This window comes from Porites lutea, chromosome 2 (genome assembly GCF_958299795.1).
Source record: "Porites lutea chromosome 2, jaPorLute2.1, whole genome shotgun sequence".
NCBI lineage: Eukaryota > Metazoa > Cnidaria > Anthozoa > Scleractinia > Poritidae > Porites > Porites lutea.
Window position 1 is genome coordinate 16473515 of NC_133202.1, and position 19988 is coordinate 16493502.

Genomic DNA, 19988 nt, shown 5'->3' on the forward strand with positions numbered 1-19988 from the left:
TTCCAGGTCCACGGTCGGGCACCGCCACGTACCGGGGTTTACGACCAAATGGAACAACTTTTTACCAATCGGAAATTCCACTTTTGCTACCACCGAAATTTCTGGGTTTTTTTCCTAAATGGAAAGCGCCATAAACTTGAAATTTTAATAAACTGATATGTTACTGTTGCATGCATCAGCGTGCTTCTCAATTAATAGAGCTGTCAAAATGCGACAGTCATTAATACGCCTTTTTAGTCAGTCAGGTGACTGCATTTTAATTTCCCTAAAAAGTTTGACGTTCCAGAATTTTCTGCTTAAGGTTGGATTTTCATTGTCGCATAATTTTACGTGCGTACACGCGTTCAATGTAAATTTTACCGGCGAAAATAAGATGGAGGCGAGGTAATGTATACATTGCCTCTATCTTATTTTCGCTAGTAAAATTTAAATGCGTATGAACGTAAACATGACTCTACAGTGGTAATCCACTTTAGGGGGATATTTTTTTGTTGATCTTGCCCCCTAGGGTCAAGCGTTTAGTGACTAAAATATGTCACTTTCCAGCCAATTTTTTTCAACAGCTTAACTTAAAAAGAAACAGAAAACTCAAGCTCGCTGAGTAGCCTACTGTAGGTTCAAGGGAATATTTTCCCCTTCACTTCTCTCCGCATATTGGGATGAAATTTTAGTACAACACGCGGACTCGTACTTGATTAATTTAAAGATGTATCATTTCAGTTTTCGCAAAGATTTGTTTGTCAGAATACAACTTTGGTTGCGTCATCACTCCAATAAGGACGAACATCATCAATAAGGCTCTTAACTGCTCCTTTAGTGGTCTCACTGTCGAAGCTGTAAACTGGACGAGAAATGGACGACATATAAAAGAAGATTTCAACAAAACTTGGTCAGCGGTAATTGTTAACAGCAGTTCCCATGACCAGGTTATCGGGAAGTTCAAGTGTACCGGAAAGCGAGGTCATAACTTGTTTTCATGCTCGGCTTATCCAAGTAAGTTGAAATTTGAAGATAAATTGCGTTAATCTTCATTCAAAATATTTCGCAGTTTCTGGATGATAAGCTCAAATCCCCTGGCTATTTCTTTATAACCAGCCTCCCTTCTAGATCTTTTGCAAAGTTGGAAGGTGTATAGTCAATATACAATCGAGGCGTTGAGTTATTGCCAATAATAGGAACTTCGCCCAGGCAGCGGCGCGCAACGCAGCGCGCCAGCGAAGGATCAATCTAGGTTTCTGGGAAACTGCCCTAAGCCAACATTTCGGCCCTAAGTGAGAAGTAAGTGATAATGTTGACATAGGGGAGGGGTGGGTGGTCAGTTTCCCTAGAAACCTAAATTGATCCAAAAAGAATTTCTAGAAAGAAATGCACAAATACGCAATTCACATTACTCGATGGATGTCGAGTGATACTTTTTGAGGAGTATCTGCAATGATAAAGTATGGGAGGAAGTAAGGTTTCTAAAGAACTTAGAAATATTTGGAATTGAATTCGGCTTTCATATGATATGGGCCGAGATGAACTGCTGTTAATTCAAAGGCGGAGTAGCTAAATTTCTGAGTAAAACTGAACGGAAAAAAAAGATATTGCTTGTTGGAATATCTACTACTTTTTGATGAGCATCTACAAAAGAAATGTTTATATACTGAAACCGAGTCGAGAAATAGTCTATAGTTTTCAAGGAAGTCAACTCCACGAAGATAAGCTTGATAAGGACTTAAAAATATTTCGAATGGGTGGCTGTTATACTTTATCATCAATAATAATATTGTTAAACCACACCGAGTTCATAGACCTGCGCAGTTCTTCCCCGTCGGCTTCTTTCTTTCTTCTTATTCTTTCCTGTCATTAAATCCCGCTTCAAAGGATGCACCACATAGGCTTTATTTTATTTCATTTATAAAGTTATTATTATTTTTTAAGGTAAACCGACCTTACAGCCCTTGCCTTCCGTTAAAATAGTGGAAAAAGGACGTATCACAGAGGTGGTTTGTAAAGCAAGTGGATGGCCCGCACCTCGTCTTTCCTGGTGGAAAAATGATGTAGAGATTCATCATGGTTATTACTATAACTCATACTTCATCCATCCCTCCAGTAGAGGGCCAAATGTTAACACGCTAAATATGGGGTTACTTATAGCTTCAAATCACCATCATGGGACCTACACATGTCGCGCCCACAACCTGTTTGGAACCTCCACACAAGATATCAACATCATGATAAAACGTAAGTAAGAAGCGTGCAACGAACAAGTTTTCTTAAGAAGTAGAGAGAATAAATGAACTTTATTTTAGACCGTTCAGCAGAAACTAATGCCATTCTCTCAGCGTAACGTAACAGACGAGTACAGCTCCTTATCCTAAACTAGGGAGGAGGGTTGTTGATGTCCAGAGACAACAACAAGTTTATTTGAAATTAAATATAGCTTACAAAGCTTGTGCCCGCAATTAGCGAAGGGTATTCGAGGCGGGTACAAGAGAAAAACGAAAATTGTATAAATATATATATATATATATGTTAAACGAACAATCCTAGAAGCAATCTAGTTTGTCGTGTGGTTTATAGCCAGAATGAGACAGGAAGGCAGACTGTACTTCATACGGAGGTACACCATGTTACGATTAGAGACTAGCTTCTTAAATTATGACTGTTTTTAAAAGGGCCATGTTATATCTATTCCATCTTTTAAAAAAGCTAAAATGTGCCTTCATATCAGTTGCATTACAAAAATAATGGCCCAGTTTTGCTATTTAAGACTATATTTAGGCAGGGAAACTGTTTCCTGTCGTCCTTTGCAACGGATGGCAAGGATCAGCAATGGATTGAAACATGGGCGAAAAGTTAGCCCAACCTTTTTCAAGCTTTAATTAACGCTATGCTGTAAAAAAGCAGCAATTAAAGGAGCTGTCTCTCGAAATTCAGCCAAATTAGGAAATTACAAAATGCCCGTTAAATTAAGAGAAACTTAAAAATAACCGCTTATAACTTTAAAGGAAGGTTAAAATAACATAACAGAAACAACAGATGCCACGGATGGGCAAAACTGAAGAAGACTGAAACGGATTGAAATTAGGGTTTTTGAAAACTGTTCAGCCTAACAGTTTTTCAAAGTTGATCCCTGCTACTTGCAACTTCAAAAATAATGCTTAGGAGACATGTTTGTTTGTCTCAGATCTCTTATTTTGTCATTTACATGTGATTTCTTTGCTTTCTTTAAGTTCCGTAGCGATTGAGGGCGAGTAATTGACAAAATTAAACAAAACGAACTGGACTGCCGTGAAACAGCCCCTTTAAAAATATCAAGGTTAACACTGCTCTCTGATTAAATGGGTCTAAGTAATGACATCAGCACGGAATTAGCATAGAACAGCAATACGCTCGTGACATAGTCCGATCTCTTTAAGACGAGAAGGAAAAGGGGGAGTGCTGGCGTTGAAAAGATACACGATTTTCTTATCTGATTAATTTCTTGGTAGTGGTAACAGAAGAAATCTTCCTACCCAATGATATGGACCAGTTTGCTGCTGTAGCATTGGTAGGCAAGAATACCACATTAGAATGCACTTGCAAACCGAATAAATGTAATGAGGACAGTGCTTATGTTTACTGGAAATTCAAAAATCATTACGTTAATCAATCAGCAAGGACCATGGTATCTAAGAGAGGTCTGGACAACGGCCCGGTTAAGATTGTGCTGACCATACTCAACCTTTCGAGGGCTGACGAGGGGCAATACTTGTGTGGAATAAACACCACTCTGGGATTTGCAGAAAAGCAATCAAAGCTGCATGTCTTAAAAAAAGGTAGGATATTTTTCTTTATATTACAAAAATAAAATAAAATAATGATTTTATCTAAAAACTATTTTTTCAAAAACGTCTTTTGCGCCTCGATGCAGGGTCTTTACCTTGTTAGTCCCTAAAAAGAAATTTGCTTAGTTGGTCCCCATAAATTATGTAAGACGTTTCTTTAATCTTGGCAAAAGCCCACAATTGTGGTAATATTTTTGGATGAAGTCAATGTGCGGTACCAAATAGCTATTTTACGTATATATGATCAGACAACGACTTTCGGTTTTATTTTTCTGATAAATAGTATGATTAACAAGCAAATCAATCACAGTTAGATCTCACTAACAAAAGTTTAAATCTCTTCGCAGGTTCTTTCCCTTCCGTTCTGCCAAAGAACGTTTCTGTAAAGCTTCATACTTCTGCGACACTATCATGCACAGTCATCTATCCTAATGTCCTTATGACTACATCGCCGTTTATTTACTGGAAAGTCAACCACACATTAATTACAAAGAGTTCTAAGGATTACAAAATGAGAGATGGCATCCCGCGCAATCATCCCAGTTTGTCTAACACAAAAAGAAAACTCCTCAAGCTTGAAATCTTTAACGTCAGCATGCAGGATTTGGGTTGTTATTATTCCTGTGGGGTGAAATTCAATAAAGATATTTTGGTCGAGGGAGCAAAAATCTGCGTGCTCCGGTTCCCCAAGGAAGAAGCATCAGGTATTTTAGAAAAGTAATACGTGTCAAGGAAGTTGGTTGGAAATTGCTAAATGCTAAATGTGTTTTCAAACACCGATTTTAAAAGGGTTAAAAAGTTTGGGGTTTAGTGTAAACACGGTATAATAAGTCGCCAATGAAAATATGATAAAGCCAGTAGTCCGCGAACCCGAGCCTTGTGCCTGCTACTCCACTATATGATGTGCCTCGCCATCCCAAACATAACCAGGCTACTAGTGAAGTTGAAGTTGAAGTAGTGATGGTATCTACGCTTTACGAAAGGTTTTGGTATTTGCAGGTGTACCGTTAGTGTTTTGAAAACTTGCTTACTTGTAAAGATTGCCACTTAGTGATTATGAATGTCATAGAGTCGAATATAATACAGTCAAACATTACAAAAATACTTATTTTAGCATATAATACGTCACAGAGTCAATACATATCAGTAAAACACAAATCAAAGCCAGAAAGGTACATTGAGTGCAACGGTATGATGTACGGCCCAATCAGGCGTGATCTTTTTCTAACTAAAATCCCCAAAATGTGCCCATAACTTGTTGTTTACGCCATATTGTGTCAGTAGTCGGTTAAATAGTTGTGTAGTTAGCAATAAGAAAGGATTCTGCTGTATTCAGTTTGGTAAATTCCAACTGATCAAACGGCTAAATTTTAGATCTTCTTTTCCTTTTTCAGACGACACAACTGAAGCCACAACTAATGATGAAGGTGAACACCTTATGTTGTCTTTTATTTGAAGGAACAATGTCAGTTAGTGACTGTTGGTTCCCTTACGAGCAGGGCAGGAGGTTGGACCATTAGTGCAAAAACGTGACGAGGCGGGGGGGGGGGGGTGCTCTCGTTTACGCTTTGCTCGATGCTTGCTTGGTTGGCTGCTTCATCCAGGTGCCAAGGGAAACTATCATTTTAATTATGCTCAATTTAAAGCTGAAAACGTAATTCGAGCGCATGCGTTAGAGATGAGAAGCGTAAAGGGGCAGGAAAATTTAAATAGTTTGTCAGAAAACAGTCGGTATCTTACGCAACGACATCGTCAAATCAGGCGATGTTTTCGGTAGGACATGGGCAAACTACAAATTTTCTTTTGTTCTCTTTGGACTTGAATGCAATTCTAAAAAAAATTGCCTCACTTTATCAATTTGAGTAAACTAGAATAATCGCAATGAAGTTTGAAAGAAAAGAAAATGTTGCGCACTGGTAAGGGCATTTACTTCCCACCAATTTAACCTGGGTTTGAATCCTTTAAGCGGCGCCATATCTAAGTTGAATTTGTTTGGCTCTCGCCCTTTATTGGAGAGGTTTTTTTTTCTATTATTTAACTTTTTTTTTTACCAGGTTCGACCGAGTACTCCGGTTTCACTCCCTCCCCCCCCCTCCTTAAAATGCTTCCAAATTATAATTCGATCCCGACCGGGAGAGGAAAAATCACGTTGTGCATGCACTACAGCTCTACCATTAAATCATTAGATTTATTTGTTTTATTCCTCGCTTTTGGGCCCGGAAAACACGTGACTGTGAGCCACCTTTAATTATTGCAAAATTTTATACCACTGTCTTTGCCTGCCGTATACTTAAATCCGACGCTTTCTCTTTCTGAGAAGATGCATCTGGTTGAGAGAACTTGATAGTTGTTCCTGTTTCCTAGCTGTCGGACGTTTACATTTTGATTGCAAAAGTGTAATCAAGGGAGATGTAAAGAATCAACCATAAGAGGACACATTTTTTCTGTGTCCTCTTATGGTTGATTCTTTACATCTCCCTTTATTTCCTTTATAATATTAATATCAGGGGCACCCAACGACAATTTTCGGAAAAATATCTGTTCGGAAGACGATTTGAGATCTAGAATTTTCGGAACATTTGTTGTAAAATTTGTTGCTTGCATGCCTCTCCTAGGATTTTTGAACATAAAAAAAATGGTATACTTGCCCATTTTTAACTAATTTTTACCCTAAAAAGTTTAACTAGAATTTTCGGGAGCCTATTTTCTGGCTAAAATTTTCGAAAAGGTAAGTTTTGATCCCTATAATTTTCGGATCACTAGACTTTCAGGTACGAAATCCGAACAGATGAAAAATTTTTAGGGGATAAAAATATGCGTATATCTACCGTTTAAATACTAAAATATATTCAACAATGCTATGTTTAAGTGGTTTTGAACTATATTCTCGTTGGGTGCCAACATAATATCAGTGGCATAGGTTAAAAGTGTAATCACAACAAAATGTCTTAGAAATTTATTTGACTGTACATTTCTAGGCATGACGGGAACTGCTATCGCCCTCATAGCAAGTGCCGTTTTCTTCGCCTTAGCTGTTGTTTGAGCAGTTATTCTTGTCAAGTCTGGTGTTGTTCCTTGCTGTCGAAGAACTACATCTACTAACCCTACAGAGGACACAACTTTGTTAGAGCAAAGTGCTCCTTTCAAAGGTGTTGATTATTGCGGGAAAGAATCAAATTTATAGCAGTAACTACAGGACCAATGGAATTTGTTTTCTACGATTTGTTCAAGTACAGTACAGAAGCAAAGAATTTTACATCTGCACATTATATATTTACAAAGATGTCCAAGTCACGCTTTACCGGGAGATTCGAAATAAAAACCATCTCGAAAGAAGCTTTCTTCACATGCTAAAGTAAGAGAGGCTGGAATACTTAGCCGGCCTTCTTCTGTCCTATATTCAAGCTCATTCAAAACAAATCTGAGTAACCAGTCTGATAAACATTAGAGAGCTTTAGATTTGAGGACGAGAACGAGGACAAGATTTAACGTAACGTTTTTGCAGGTCTTCTCAGAAAAAAGACACCCCAGAAAGCGTCATTTTACCTTTTTTCACCAAAAAAGTTAGTACGGTTATTTATACTGAATCGAACTGAAGGAAGTTAAGCCATCTCTCGATCAACAAATTGCAAGTTATCAAATGTAAGACGTTTTATCATTAAATTTTCTTACATTTGATAACTTGCATTTTGTTCCCGCCACTACAACATTCTCGCTCTAAAACTCGTAGGAGAATGACGACGGCTATCACCTTTTCCCGCCAAAATGACGCTGGTTCACGCGTGAGCTATACTCAGTATTGATAAAATCTCGCACTTATATAAAAAATCCGGAAATTTCGGTGGGAACAAAAATGGATTTCGCGATAGGTAAAAAGTTGTTACATTTGATCGTAAACCCCGGTACGGCACCGAGCCTGTTACCCGACAGGACACCAAGATGGCTATCGAGGTGGTAACAACTGGAACTGGTATAAAGTACGAGAAACGTGTAAATGGAACACAAAATTCCGTTCGGAACGTTCCAACCGAGAAAACGGGCCTACGTTTTTAAAATTTCCACTTTTCCAGGGAATCAGTTTCCAGTGGGACGAACCGACGAAACGTTTCCCTTTTTTTGCCGAACCGAAATTTCCTGAAATTTTGACTAAATGGAAAGCGCCCATAGTCGTCCTCGTCTCAGAATCTAAAGCTCTCTATTGCCTTTTCGGTTACGTCCAGACGAATCCTGATATTTTTGAAAACGCGTACTTTTTACACGAATCGGCTTTCTTTCCTCACGAAACCAGTGAATCCGCACACCAAAGCCACATTGTTTTGAAACCGCTCTCCAGAGCTGTTTAAGGCCGTGCCTACGCGAATGCGGATAAAAAATATGCGGTTTCAAGAATGTCTAGAATCGTGTGGACACGACCTTAATCTGTTCTCTTTACTCAGGGTCCTGACGAACTATAACGAAGAGAACAGCAAAGAAAGAAAACGACTTGCCTTTTTTCCATATTTCGGAAGGTCAAGCCGTTGATCGACGATCTAATTCTATGAATTTTCAGTTAATTTTATCCTCTTTGTTGTTGTTGTTTTTCTTCGGGGAAACATATTGTAGGGGGAGCCTTACACATACGAGTTTCCACCTACATATGACTCCATTTAAACTTAAACTGAGTTCTTAATTGTTTGCAATGGCAACATTCGGCGTAGCACTCACAGATTTCCAAGGCGGATCTTCCACTCCTGACTTGTTTTAAACCATCATGAACAGCAAAATAAGGAATTCTGCACTAAAATAGACTCAAGTTCTCCAACAAAATAACGGATTCTCCACCAAAATATGTAGGGGGTTTACGAGCAACTCGCTCGCTGAGCGTAGAGGTACCAGGTATCAGAGTTTACATCTTGTTTTTCTTTAATCTTTACAGCAGCTCATTTGTAATCTCAACTACTTTCTCTCCTACTCGTGCTAAACACTGGCAACTTATATGAGTAAAACGTAGGTACGTCTAGGCTTGCTGACCATGAGAGTTACAAACGTGACTTAAACGAATTTTCTGTTGATGACCAAAGTGGAATAGACAAACCCATAAGAAAACCAATGAAAGCGTGACAGCTAAACCCACGACACTCTACCTTAAACCAAAACAGGAACTCTGATGTAGGTAACAATCAAGGTCAGTAATGTTCCCAAAACGTACCCACTTAAAAACTGACAATCAAACTTAATTAAACCCCAAACTTGATGACACTTCGGTCGACAAACCCATTAAAAAGATAACAACACTCAAAAACCTGTTAACACATATACGGATTAACCTTGACCTATAAACTGATCATAACAAGACTCTATTCACAAGTGAAACGTCAAGCACAAACACGAAATAAACTTAAAATAACCTACAAAATACTTCACAACAATATGAAGATTCTTGTGAGGATTTTAAAGTATTCTAACAATTATAGACATTTTGGCAAGACCAAAACGTGATAAACAAAAATCAATTTGGTTTTTTGCAGGGTAGGTCTACTGTGACCCAATTACTCTCTACTTTTCATGACTTCGCCAGATCTAGGAATTCATCTGTAGCAACAGATGTTGTATTTCTTGATCTCGCAAAGGCTCTTGATAGTGTTCCTCATGAGCGTCTACTCATAAAATTATATAGCCTCGGTATTGAGAGCAAACTTCTTAACTGGTTGAGGCATTTCCTCACGTGTAGAAAGCAACGAGTTGTTGTAAGAGGGACTTTTTCTGATTGGGCACCTGTGATATCTGGTACCCCACAGGGAACTATTCTTGGTCCAATTTTATTCCTATCATTATAAATGATATCGTTGATAGTGTCTCTTCAAAAATTAAATTATTTGCGGATGACACAAAGATTTACAGAGAGCTTCGCAACCCTAGTCTCGATGAACAATACCTTCAAACTGATTTGAATAATCTTGGTAAATGGGCGAAAAAATGGCAACTTCGTTTCAATGAGGAAAAGTGTGAAGCAATGCGAATAATGCATTCTCGTGAAAAATCGACTACGAATTATAAACTAGGTACGGCCTTAAAAGATGTCAAGAGCTTTAAAGATCTTGGAATTATTATATCAAAAGATCTTACTTGGAGTGAACATATTAGTACTATGGTGAATAAGGCGAACCAAGTCCTAGTGCTAATAAGACGGTCTGTTGGAACAGCTAAGACAACAACTTTTTCATTGCTTTACAAAACATTGGTCAGACCACTTCTAGAGTATGCTGCTCCAGTCTGGAACCCATATCTTGTCAAAGATATTCATGAAATAGAGAGCGTGCAAAGACGCGCGTTAAGATTAGCTCATAGGCAAAAAAGAGGTGATATGTCTTATGAAGAGCGTTGTGACACGTTACATTGGCCATCTTTGTCCAGTCGTAGGACATATTCCTCTCTTGTTGAATGTTATAAGATCGTGTTTGGCTTATCACACTTGGATTTTGAGGAATTCTTTCAATTCGCAAAAGTCAAATCCACTAGGGCAAATCACTCGTATAAGCTTTATTGTAAATTATCTAGAATCAACTGTTTTAAATATTCTTTTTTTAACAATGTAATTAGTTATTGGAACAATTTACCTAGTAATGTTGTTGAAGCCGGTACCCTTGAACTTTTTAAATGTAAACTCAAATCCTTTTTAAAATTGTAATTTTTATTGTTTGTTTGTTGTTTTTAGGAGAGTTTTATTCATAGGGTTAACCTCTAGACTCTCCCTTTCAAATTTATGTAGTTATATATGAGTTTGAATAAACATGTATGTAATGTAATGATGGAATAATTAAAGGAATAGTCATGAAACAAGAGAATAAACATGTCCATAGAACCGACTGAAGCATTTAATTGCTGAATTGCCATTTGGGAGGAAGTTCAAGAGCACACTGCTCATGTCTCGAAGAGCATTAAAGCTGTTGAAAAAGAACTGGGTGTCTTCGTTTTCTACGATCTAAGCTTAAATGATCATGCTAATCTTACCCCTTTCGAAGCTCTAAGGGTGCTTAATTTGTATTATCGTACATGAAACGATGTAAAGGCTTAACTGATATTGGAATTGACAAATCAATTTTCATAGCTAGTGTTCTAGAAGCAAATAGGCTAAGGTTATTTGATCCATATATCTATATATTTATTTGTTAATTTAGTTAGTTTAATATACTAGTGAGCTGTTTACAATTAGCACTGATAATTATTCATTCGGCGAAATGAAAATATTTTACCGTTTCTGATTGGCTAATGCTTCATTACCAGCTAGCGTTAACCAAATTTGGAAGAGGTTGGCGATATCCGATAAATTGACATCGATGGTGGAGGATAACAACCAAAAAACGCATGATAACCGAGAAGCCCTGTGAAAGGGGTGCGTAAACTCAGCTAGCTAGAGAAAATAGCGGCAAATTTCACACGTTTTACGACGAAGAAATAGCTGAACTTCTGCTCAAAAACATAGCAAGAACTGCAAAAATACGGCACGCGGATAGCAACTGCTATTTTAAGAAGATCTGCAAGACTATTAAAAAATCCCTTTTATATCCTGAATTTTCAGAGGAACAGGCAAATGAAACCCGTGGAGGACTCCGCATATGAAAGGGGTAGGGATGCTCGTCGGAAATTATGAATTAAACTCCTAAAGGAGACCGATCTGGGCGTGGCCCAAGCTTTTTTTACCCCTAAAAGCGACCATGTTAAAACACAGACAAATTAGAAAACTTGGATTATATGAATGGAGTAAATAAAACGAATGAAAAATATATACATATCAAATATACATTTTTTATATTTTTTCGCGTGCAACCCACCCTAAACGAGACCTTCGCGGCTAAATATGATGGCGTTTTGCCCAGAACACCCTAAGTGAGACCAAAATCCAAAATTTACACCCCGAAGCGAGACAACGAGCATCCCCACCCCTTTCATATGCGGAGTCCCCCCGGGAAATGAAACCGGAAGCTTAACATCGATTTAGGTAAGTATGTCTTAGCTGGTTTGTAAACTGGGCATTATTTTAATTGAATAATAAAATAGTTATTGGATTCGGCTTTCGTATGATCTAAAGAATTATGCTGATCTCGGGGGGTGTTATCAACCACATAACTCGTGCACTGCTGGGATGAATCCCAGCAGTAACCGGGCTGAAGTGTTTATATGTCAAAAATTTCCACCCCACCACAGGGAGCCCGAACGCCGTATTAGCTAATAGGAAAAATTTGATGTATTTACGCTGTATTAGCTAATAAAATAACAAGATGTATTTTCCTTTGTTCCTGTGTCTTTATTAGTCGTTTTGGAAGGGATTTGAATCCGATCAGAGACTGTTAACATTGCTGGTTATCAAATGCGTTTTCTTGTCTGGCGCGTCTTAAATAAGACGCTCAAGTTTCGTCTGACGTTTATTGCTGGTTTTCAGCACTATGAAATTAAAACCCATGAAAATCCAGTGAAATTTTTCATGGTCATTTCACATGTTTTTCACAGGTTTTTCAGGAGATTTTGATGGGAAATTTTCATTGGTTTTTCATGGGGAACATGCCATGAAAATCTCATGAAAAAAGCGTGAAAAAACCCCTTAAAATTCAACGCTTCATGGCCCATGAAAAAACTTTAACAAACAAAAATCCCATGAAAATGCCATGAAATAGAATGAAACCCGCTTATTTTTTTCCATGGCTTTTTAATGGTAATGAAAAAGCCGTGAATTAAAAAGCTCTTTTTTCATGGTGTCGGAATTTATGAGTTTTTCATGGGGTTGTTAAATTCATGCCCCATAAAAAAACCATGATTTTTCCGTGAACGGTCGAATATTAATGGGTCATGAAAAAATGAAATGGCTTTTGATGACATTTTCATTACCCATGAATTATGGCCCTCTCTTATTTTTCATGGGAAAGACAAAGACATGGCTACCATGAAAATTTAGTCTTAAACTACTCTCAACTGTTAAATCAAATACATCACTGAGGATTTGTTGGCTGGTTAAATTGAAGCTATATATACACATGTAGCAACAACCCTAACCCTAAATAAAAGCTAACCGTTTTCCAAGTCAGTGCTTAACCCTAATTATTATTCATTCAAAATATTTCCCCAATTCTGATTGGCTAAAAGCACACGTTTAATTCACCATAACCAGTTACTGATGACCAAATTTGGAAGAATTTTGACTTTAACGAGGAAATGACGTCAAAAATGCAGCGTTTTCGCAGGTTAAGGCACCGTTAACCGAGAAGACCTGGAGACGAGGTTGAGTTGTTTTCGTTGTGAACTTAAAAAAATGGCGGACATTTCACTTGTTTCAAGAGTAAGAACTAGGCGAAAAAATAGCTAAAAACACGGCAAGAACAGCAAGAAGACAACTCGAAGGATGACATCTGCCATTTGGAGAATATTTGCGGAGCTGGACAAACCTAAACGCACACTATCGAAGATGAACTGAACATCGATGGATCGATGGAGGTTAGCATGTTTTAGCTATGTTTTTAAACTTGGAATTATTTTGAATGAATAATAAATTAAAACAGTTATTGAATTCGGCTTTCATATCATATGAAGAATTATGGAGATCTCGGAGGGTGTTATCCGCCTCGGCCTACGGCCTCGACGGATAACACCCTCCTCGATCTCCATAATTCTTTATAAGATACTAAGCCTCATTCATTAACTGTTAATTACTATTCTCAGGGCTTATTTAAAAAAAAATCTTCAGTCTGCACAGTCTGCATTTTAACATGACTGCACTTTAGTATGGTGTACTACAGTGTAAATAAGGCCATTAATGACAAAAAAAGTGTCATTGCAATACAAAATTCATCTGGAATACATGTACTGTATCTCCTCTCCAGGCTACAATCATGACGTACCAAATTTCACCATTGAAAATGAACAACAAATTTCAAGGGTTCCATCCTACTTAGTTTGGACAAGTTTCAATGAAATAAAAAAAGCTCATTTTCAAGGCCAATACAGATGTTTATTTTAGCTAATAGCAAATGAACAGCTGTACAAGACAAATCATTTAAGTGAAAACTAAAGTTGTTGTGTTACAATAACAAAAAAATGTAAATCTTATCTTTGGTCACTGTTGTTGCCTCAGCCATCAGATCCATCTTGTAAGTACAGTGATACAATGAATATTGAAATGCAGCAACATCTAAACAAAATTAACAGCAGAATCATGTCAAGATTTCATGTAGAGTATTTGATCCATCCTTAAATAATAAAACAATGGTTTTGATGATGCAAACCACTAAAAAAGATATCATTATTTTTAAAATAATCGATTCGTTAATAAAATAAATTATATGGATAAGCAGGCTTTGTTAAAGGTCAAGCCGGCTTTTTTGCTCTACTGCATCTCTAAAATTCCCCTATGTCTTTGGTTTGGTTTGCAAATTCAGCTGGTGGTAAGCTCTTTTTCAGCTGGTTGAACTAGCTGGCAGCCAGCTCTTAACGACATCCCTGTTAGCCTGTGTACAGACCACCCCCTCCCCTTAGTAAAAATCAGACAAGGGGCGTCTGTGATTCACTGTCACTAATCGTGAATGGGAATAACTTTGCATAAATTAAAAAAAAATTGTTTCGCTGACCAAAATTTCCATGGCTCATGTTTCATGTCATTCCAGTTCTCAAAATGTCGGTGCATGCGTGTTATTTCCATCGAGTAACTGAGAGAGTGAGACATTTCTAAAATAGGATTACTCTATACCAAGCAAGAAAAATGTTCTTACAAGCCCATATTGAAGGAAAAGATCCATGTTCTTATGCAAGCCTTCCCACTGGATACGGGAAGTCATTAGTTTGAAATAAAGTGTTGACAAGTCAGACATGACTCATGAGCTCATGATAGTGTGAAACGTGACCTTAGCATTATTGTTTTGCTTGAGTTTTGACGACAGGCCCTAAAGCCAATCAAAATCCCTCGATTTCATGATGTACACACTGTAATGATCTACAAATAACAGCCAATCAAATCATTTTCCACATATTCCAGGAAAAATCACGTGGCCTCCATACACGATTACCAATGGTGAATCACAGACTCCCCTTCTCTGATTCTTACTGAGGAGAGGGGGGGCTTGTACACAGGCTACATCCCTGCTTACCCTGGCATGATTGTAAACAATCTGCTTTAATACATACATGTAATTTACTGTTGTCAGGTTTGTTGGAATGAATTTTGAACAGTTCCATCAGCAGAGCCAACCATATATAGCACACTGTAGTTCAACTTTTCTACCCTAGCTAAGCCAGCTACTGTAGTGTAGACAAAGATTGAAACTTCTTCCCCTACTTTGAAGGAAAATAATATGCTCACGTGCTTTTATAATGATCAGAACAACGGAGTAATGGATCAGTCAATTCCAGCTGCGCCCAGCGCCCCCCCAGGCTACTGCAGGGCATTTGCCCGCCTTGTCAGTCCCGGGGCTGGGGCATTTGCAAATTTTGTGCTGCCTGGGGGCCAGACATTTGCCAACCCCTCGGCCATTCCCGAGCTTTTGACACACACATTGTTTCCTATCAGAATATAACTACACAAAGGATTTTACTGGGAAAGAAAACAGATTGGCTCAAAGGCCATGTAAAGGCATATTCTTGATTTTATGCATGCATTTCTTCATTGCTTATCAAGCCAGAATTACATAGCGAAATCTGGAGCTATCAAAGTGAATCAGCGTTTTTGGTCATTAAATCAAATTTCTGTTGATATTATTTGAAAAGCATCCTTTCATATTTATAAAACTATTCATAACATAAATTATAACTCTGGGCACCGCTGGAATTGACTCATGCATTACAATTTCAAGGATAGAATAGTGAGACTTTTTGTGTCAAGCAAGACTTTCATTTTGGTCACATGCACATCCGGTGTCTGAACAATTTACTTCTTTCATTTCTGTTCTGATCAAGGTCATGACCCTTGTATGGCTACCCTGCGAGCAGAGGCCCTTTTATCTAGGAAGATCGAAGGGCCTCTGCTCGCAGGGTATTGTATGGCTTTCCCCGAGTGAATCCGTTCGTCGAAGAAACTGATTTGTCGCTTGAAAAAAGGATCGTCATGCCCACCAAACATCATTTCAGTAAAAATAAACTTAACAAAGACCATGCACAGCCTCTGTCACATTGTGTTCCGCAAAGCTTATAATTATTTCTTACATCATGATCAACTTGAACTGTAATCGCGGCTCTGTCTGACTGTGCTCCAGCACACAACGACGAAACTATGATTATTTCGCTTTAGTAGCAAGTAATCTACAATAAACAAGCACTACTTAAGAATGATTAAAAACAAAACTCACCTAAAATCGTTTACCGAATCCAGCCGATGATCTGATATCAGCGGTGCGAAGTTTTCGTTACATGTTACACAAAAAAGCGATCGATTATGGTTCCTCACAGTCGCGCAACAAGTGACGTTTCTTAAACTTTTGCGCTAAAGGTTAAAACATGTTTTGAATCCGAAGATTCTTCCTAAAATTACAATCAGAGCGAACAAAACCCAACACTAGCGAAGCCGTTTGTTTCAATTTGAACCGCCCTCAAACCGGTTTGCCTTGCGACCGCGCCTGTAATTCGAGCATCACTGTTGACCATTTTTACAGCGTGAGCGCTAAAAAACCAATCGAACTTTGATCGAGTAATCAACAGCCATCATTTTCAACTTCAAGGCGAGTTTTGGGGGAATTTACAGTGCTGTAATAGTTTTACAAGGAAAAAGATCGTCACCTACATCAAAGCGGAAGATGGACCAGTCTTTACAGTGTACAGTGAGGTACGATATGTAGCGAAGCATTGTAACGGTTATTGTAACAGATTAAAGCTAACAAGATACTCATACACTGCACGTGTAATATTTCCATACAGCAATATTCAGATCATATTTTACGCATTTAGGCTTACATGTAAGCTTAAGTCTTATGTTTCGATTCCCTTCACATCAACTGTTTGTGTAAAATAGTATGAAAATGGCTCCTGCAAGCATAATGTATGAGTGGGGCCGTACGGAAATCCTAATAAATAACAATTATTCACCGAAGTGGAGGTGGCTAGTCGTGGATATTTACCGAACTGCGAAGCAGTGAGGTAAATATCCATGACTAGCCACCGACACTGAGGTGAATAATTGTTTTAGTATATACTAAAACAGTGAGATAATTGAGCACAAAAATGACGATTTTTAACTCAAATACTGTTGCCAACGATTACAATTTTGGCGCGTAATGACCGGGCGGCCGCGGCCGTCGCTTTTTTTTGCCGACAATTAAAACTTTTGAAGGCATTTGTTTAGCTCTTGCGGGGAAATTTCTTCAAAAGGAGTTGTGAATTCTTTTTGTATTTAAAATCATTTTATAAAAAAAGATTATTAAATATAGTTTTAAGCTTATTTATGAACAACTCAACTAAATAAAGTAAGCAAGACTTAAACTTAATTTGCATTTGTAAACAAAAACTTTTTCACCGGTTTTATCGATAAATTCGTGCCAAAAAGACAAAGCTTTACCTGTTAAAACTTCCAATCCGAATTTCGTCACCTTCTTCGTGTATTTCGGAAACAGCTTGCTTGATTAGTTGTGAAATTTCTTTGTTTGTTTACGGCAGCAAACTGGGAAGGCATTTTGCTCGCAACTTAAGCGAGTTTGGCGTTGCTCGCTCGGAGGAACTGGAGGTGAATCAGTGAATAGTGCAGGATATTCACTGATTGAGTAGCCAATCAGAGTGCGCGAAAAACACTATCCACTGTTTTAGTATATACTAATTAGGATTAAAGGATTTGATAATTTATCAAACTGGACCCTTCAGCGGCAAAGCTAAAAACAATTCTCCACAAGGTACGGTTTTAATTTTCTTGTGATCCAAGAAACCTGAAGAAACGTAAGCTTACGTTTTATTCTTGTGTTTATTCTTGTGCTTCTGTTACGGCCATCCTCACCAACGTTCATATAATCTCTTATGCTTATGCTTGCATCGCCAAAACTGCACTTGCATGTCTATTTTACACACTGTATACAATGTAATTCCTATGATTTAGTTCTGTTCTGGTTGATAAATATACAGCTTCATTTGAGAGTGGCTTATAAAATGGTTTGGCTCGTGGTAATGAAGATGAGTGGACTGCTTTAATAGGTGCCAGTACTACATGTAAAAGAGACATTGATCACAACATTTCAACATGACATTAGTCCGTTGCAATGTATTATTGATATCAAAATTTAACTCTTCAATTTTTTTATTTACTTGTCTGTTTTGTACAGCGATGACCACAATATGCATTTTCTTGATTATTATTTTTATTATTATATATCAACAAGCAACGAGTTTATTTAGTCACAATTTATACAAAAGCACTGGCTCATATATACAACTGTCCATGTGTTGACCTTTTCCCTTTTCTTTTGCAAAGGTTAGGATTAATAATTTTTTATTACTAATCATTAGTCTAACAGACCTTCATGTCCTCTAATTCAGTCAGTATTCATACAGTGTTGTACAGCTGTACTCGTGATTAAACAAATCGGACTCCTGCTACACATTTGTCTGATTTTGTTAAACACTTGTACATGTATGATTGCAGACTAAATTGGACTCCACTCAGTCTTACTGAAATAGTGAACCTACGTCTTATTTGCAGAACCTCTAATTTAGAGTAAATTTTCAGTTGCTAATTGTGATATTAATCATTCTGGGACAGGTTCAGTTTTCAAACAGAAGGAAAATTTACTACCAAGGTTCAAGCAGTGCTATGGGAGGCAACAAATGCAGCTAAGAATTTACACATTTTAGCATGTAAACTGGATTTACTTAAACCTTCAACACTGCATTGTATATATATATATACTTTTTTTTCATAAATGTCTTGCTAGCCTCCTAAGTGTATGTTTACAACAAGTACATGACTGTATTTCTACATGTTAAAATGGATTGAAAATTCAGGTTACTACCATAAACTATTAATAATGTTCAAAATGTACAATAGTCACAGTTGTTGCTAAATTTTGGTTACCTTTTTTCAATAAAATAGCATTGTTGGCCTTTGAAGATTCCTCTTTATTGAAACATTATTTGTAACTGTACTTCTGTACTTTAGAAATGTAGCATGCACTTTTCAACCCAGGCCAGCTCCGATCTTGCCTCTTGACTTGATAGCTTTAACATTATCATGAAAGCCAGGAAAAATCTTGTTTACATTTTGTGCTGTATGTAATACATAAAACGGCCTGAATACTGTATTTTTAATCAAGTAAGTTACACTTAAATCATCCAAATCACTTTCAACAAGAATTGATTACGTTGCATAATTTGCAGAGTGTGAAAGATTTATCGGAAGAATTTAGTCTTTATACTGGTGATTCAGTTTAACAAATAGAAAGTAGATGATCTGACCCGGTGATCGTATCTCGATTCAAGACTATTTTATGGAATATTCCTTTTTTGATACATGACCACACTCTGCCTCATTAAGGGTACTTCAGTAGAACATTTGAAAAAGCATTCTTCACAGGAAGTAAAGTTTGGTTCATTCCAAGTTGTAATATTTAACTCCTTTGTTTTCTCTTTAGCAGATGAAAACATTTTATAATCGAACCATGCAGTAGATAGTGTATACCTCTACATGTATGGATAGAATTTCGCTGGTATTTTTTTATATACAGTGTATTCAGATGTGTATATAATAAGTATACACATCTGAATGGTATTGTACATTGCATGTTTAATTCATGCTGAGTAGCACATACATGTACAGTACAGTCAACTTTCTTTTAACAGGTACTTGGAGCCTGTTCATACATGTGTCTGTCTTTTTCTCTAACTATTGATACAATAGACAAAAACTTAGATGTTGTGCTAGCTGGTCTCAGAGTGGATCTGTCTTGTTGAAAGTTGACTGTTAATAGAACAGCCCAAAGTACTAGTTTCGTTAGGGTATAGCTAATTCTAGTACAACCCAAAACGTACTATTTCATTTATTGAATACATGTACATTTTGTTAATATTATGGAATGCAGTGTTCTTGCTGCAAAGTTGTTAAATATTTATTCAAGGCATTAATTCATAGTGGCACTGCTTTCCTCATCAGCATTTTCATGGGAAATTAATGAGCAGTGAAATCATTCATACATTTTTCATGACTCACAAATCAAATTCAGTATAAATTTATTTCATGGCCCATTA

General features: G+C 37.4%; 1 protein-coding gene and 2 long non-coding RNA genes across 3 annotated transcripts in view; 2 read left to right on the forward strand and 1 right to left on the reverse strand.

Annotated features, from left to right (window-relative positions):
• LOC140927881 (contactin-5-like) overlaps nt 1–7062 on the forward strand; it is an 8310-nt gene extending 1248 nt beyond the window's left edge. Inside the window, exons 2-7 of the mRNA XM_073377579.1 lie at nt 721–993; nt 1924–2226; nt 3477–3803; nt 4160–4516; nt 5207–5239; nt 6791–7062. Of these exons, the coding sequence (XP_073233680.1) occupies nt 721–993; nt 1924–2226; nt 3477–3803; nt 4160–4516; nt 5207–5239; nt 6791–6855 (1358 nt within the window). The 3' untranslated portion in view covers nt 6856–7062. The remainder of the gene's footprint in view (nt 1–720; nt 994–1923; nt 2227–3476; nt 3804–4159; nt 4517–5206; nt 5240–6790) is intronic.
• Nucleotides 7063–13769: 6707 nt separating this feature from the next.
• On the reverse strand, nt 13770–16356 carry LOC140927883 (uncharacterized). The gene is made up of 2 exons (XR_012164587.1): nt 16118–16356; nt 13770–13971 (listed from the first exon to the last, which is right to left on the reverse strand). It is a non-coding gene; the product is annotated as an uncharacterized lncRNA (long non-coding RNA).
• Nucleotides 16357–16433: 77 nt separating this feature from the next.
• On the forward strand, nt 16434–18850 carry LOC140927882 (uncharacterized). The gene is made up of 2 exons (XR_012164586.1): nt 16434–16590; nt 18508–18850. It is a non-coding gene; the product is annotated as an uncharacterized lncRNA (long non-coding RNA).
• The last annotated feature ends 1138 nt before the right edge of the window (nt 18851–19988 follow it).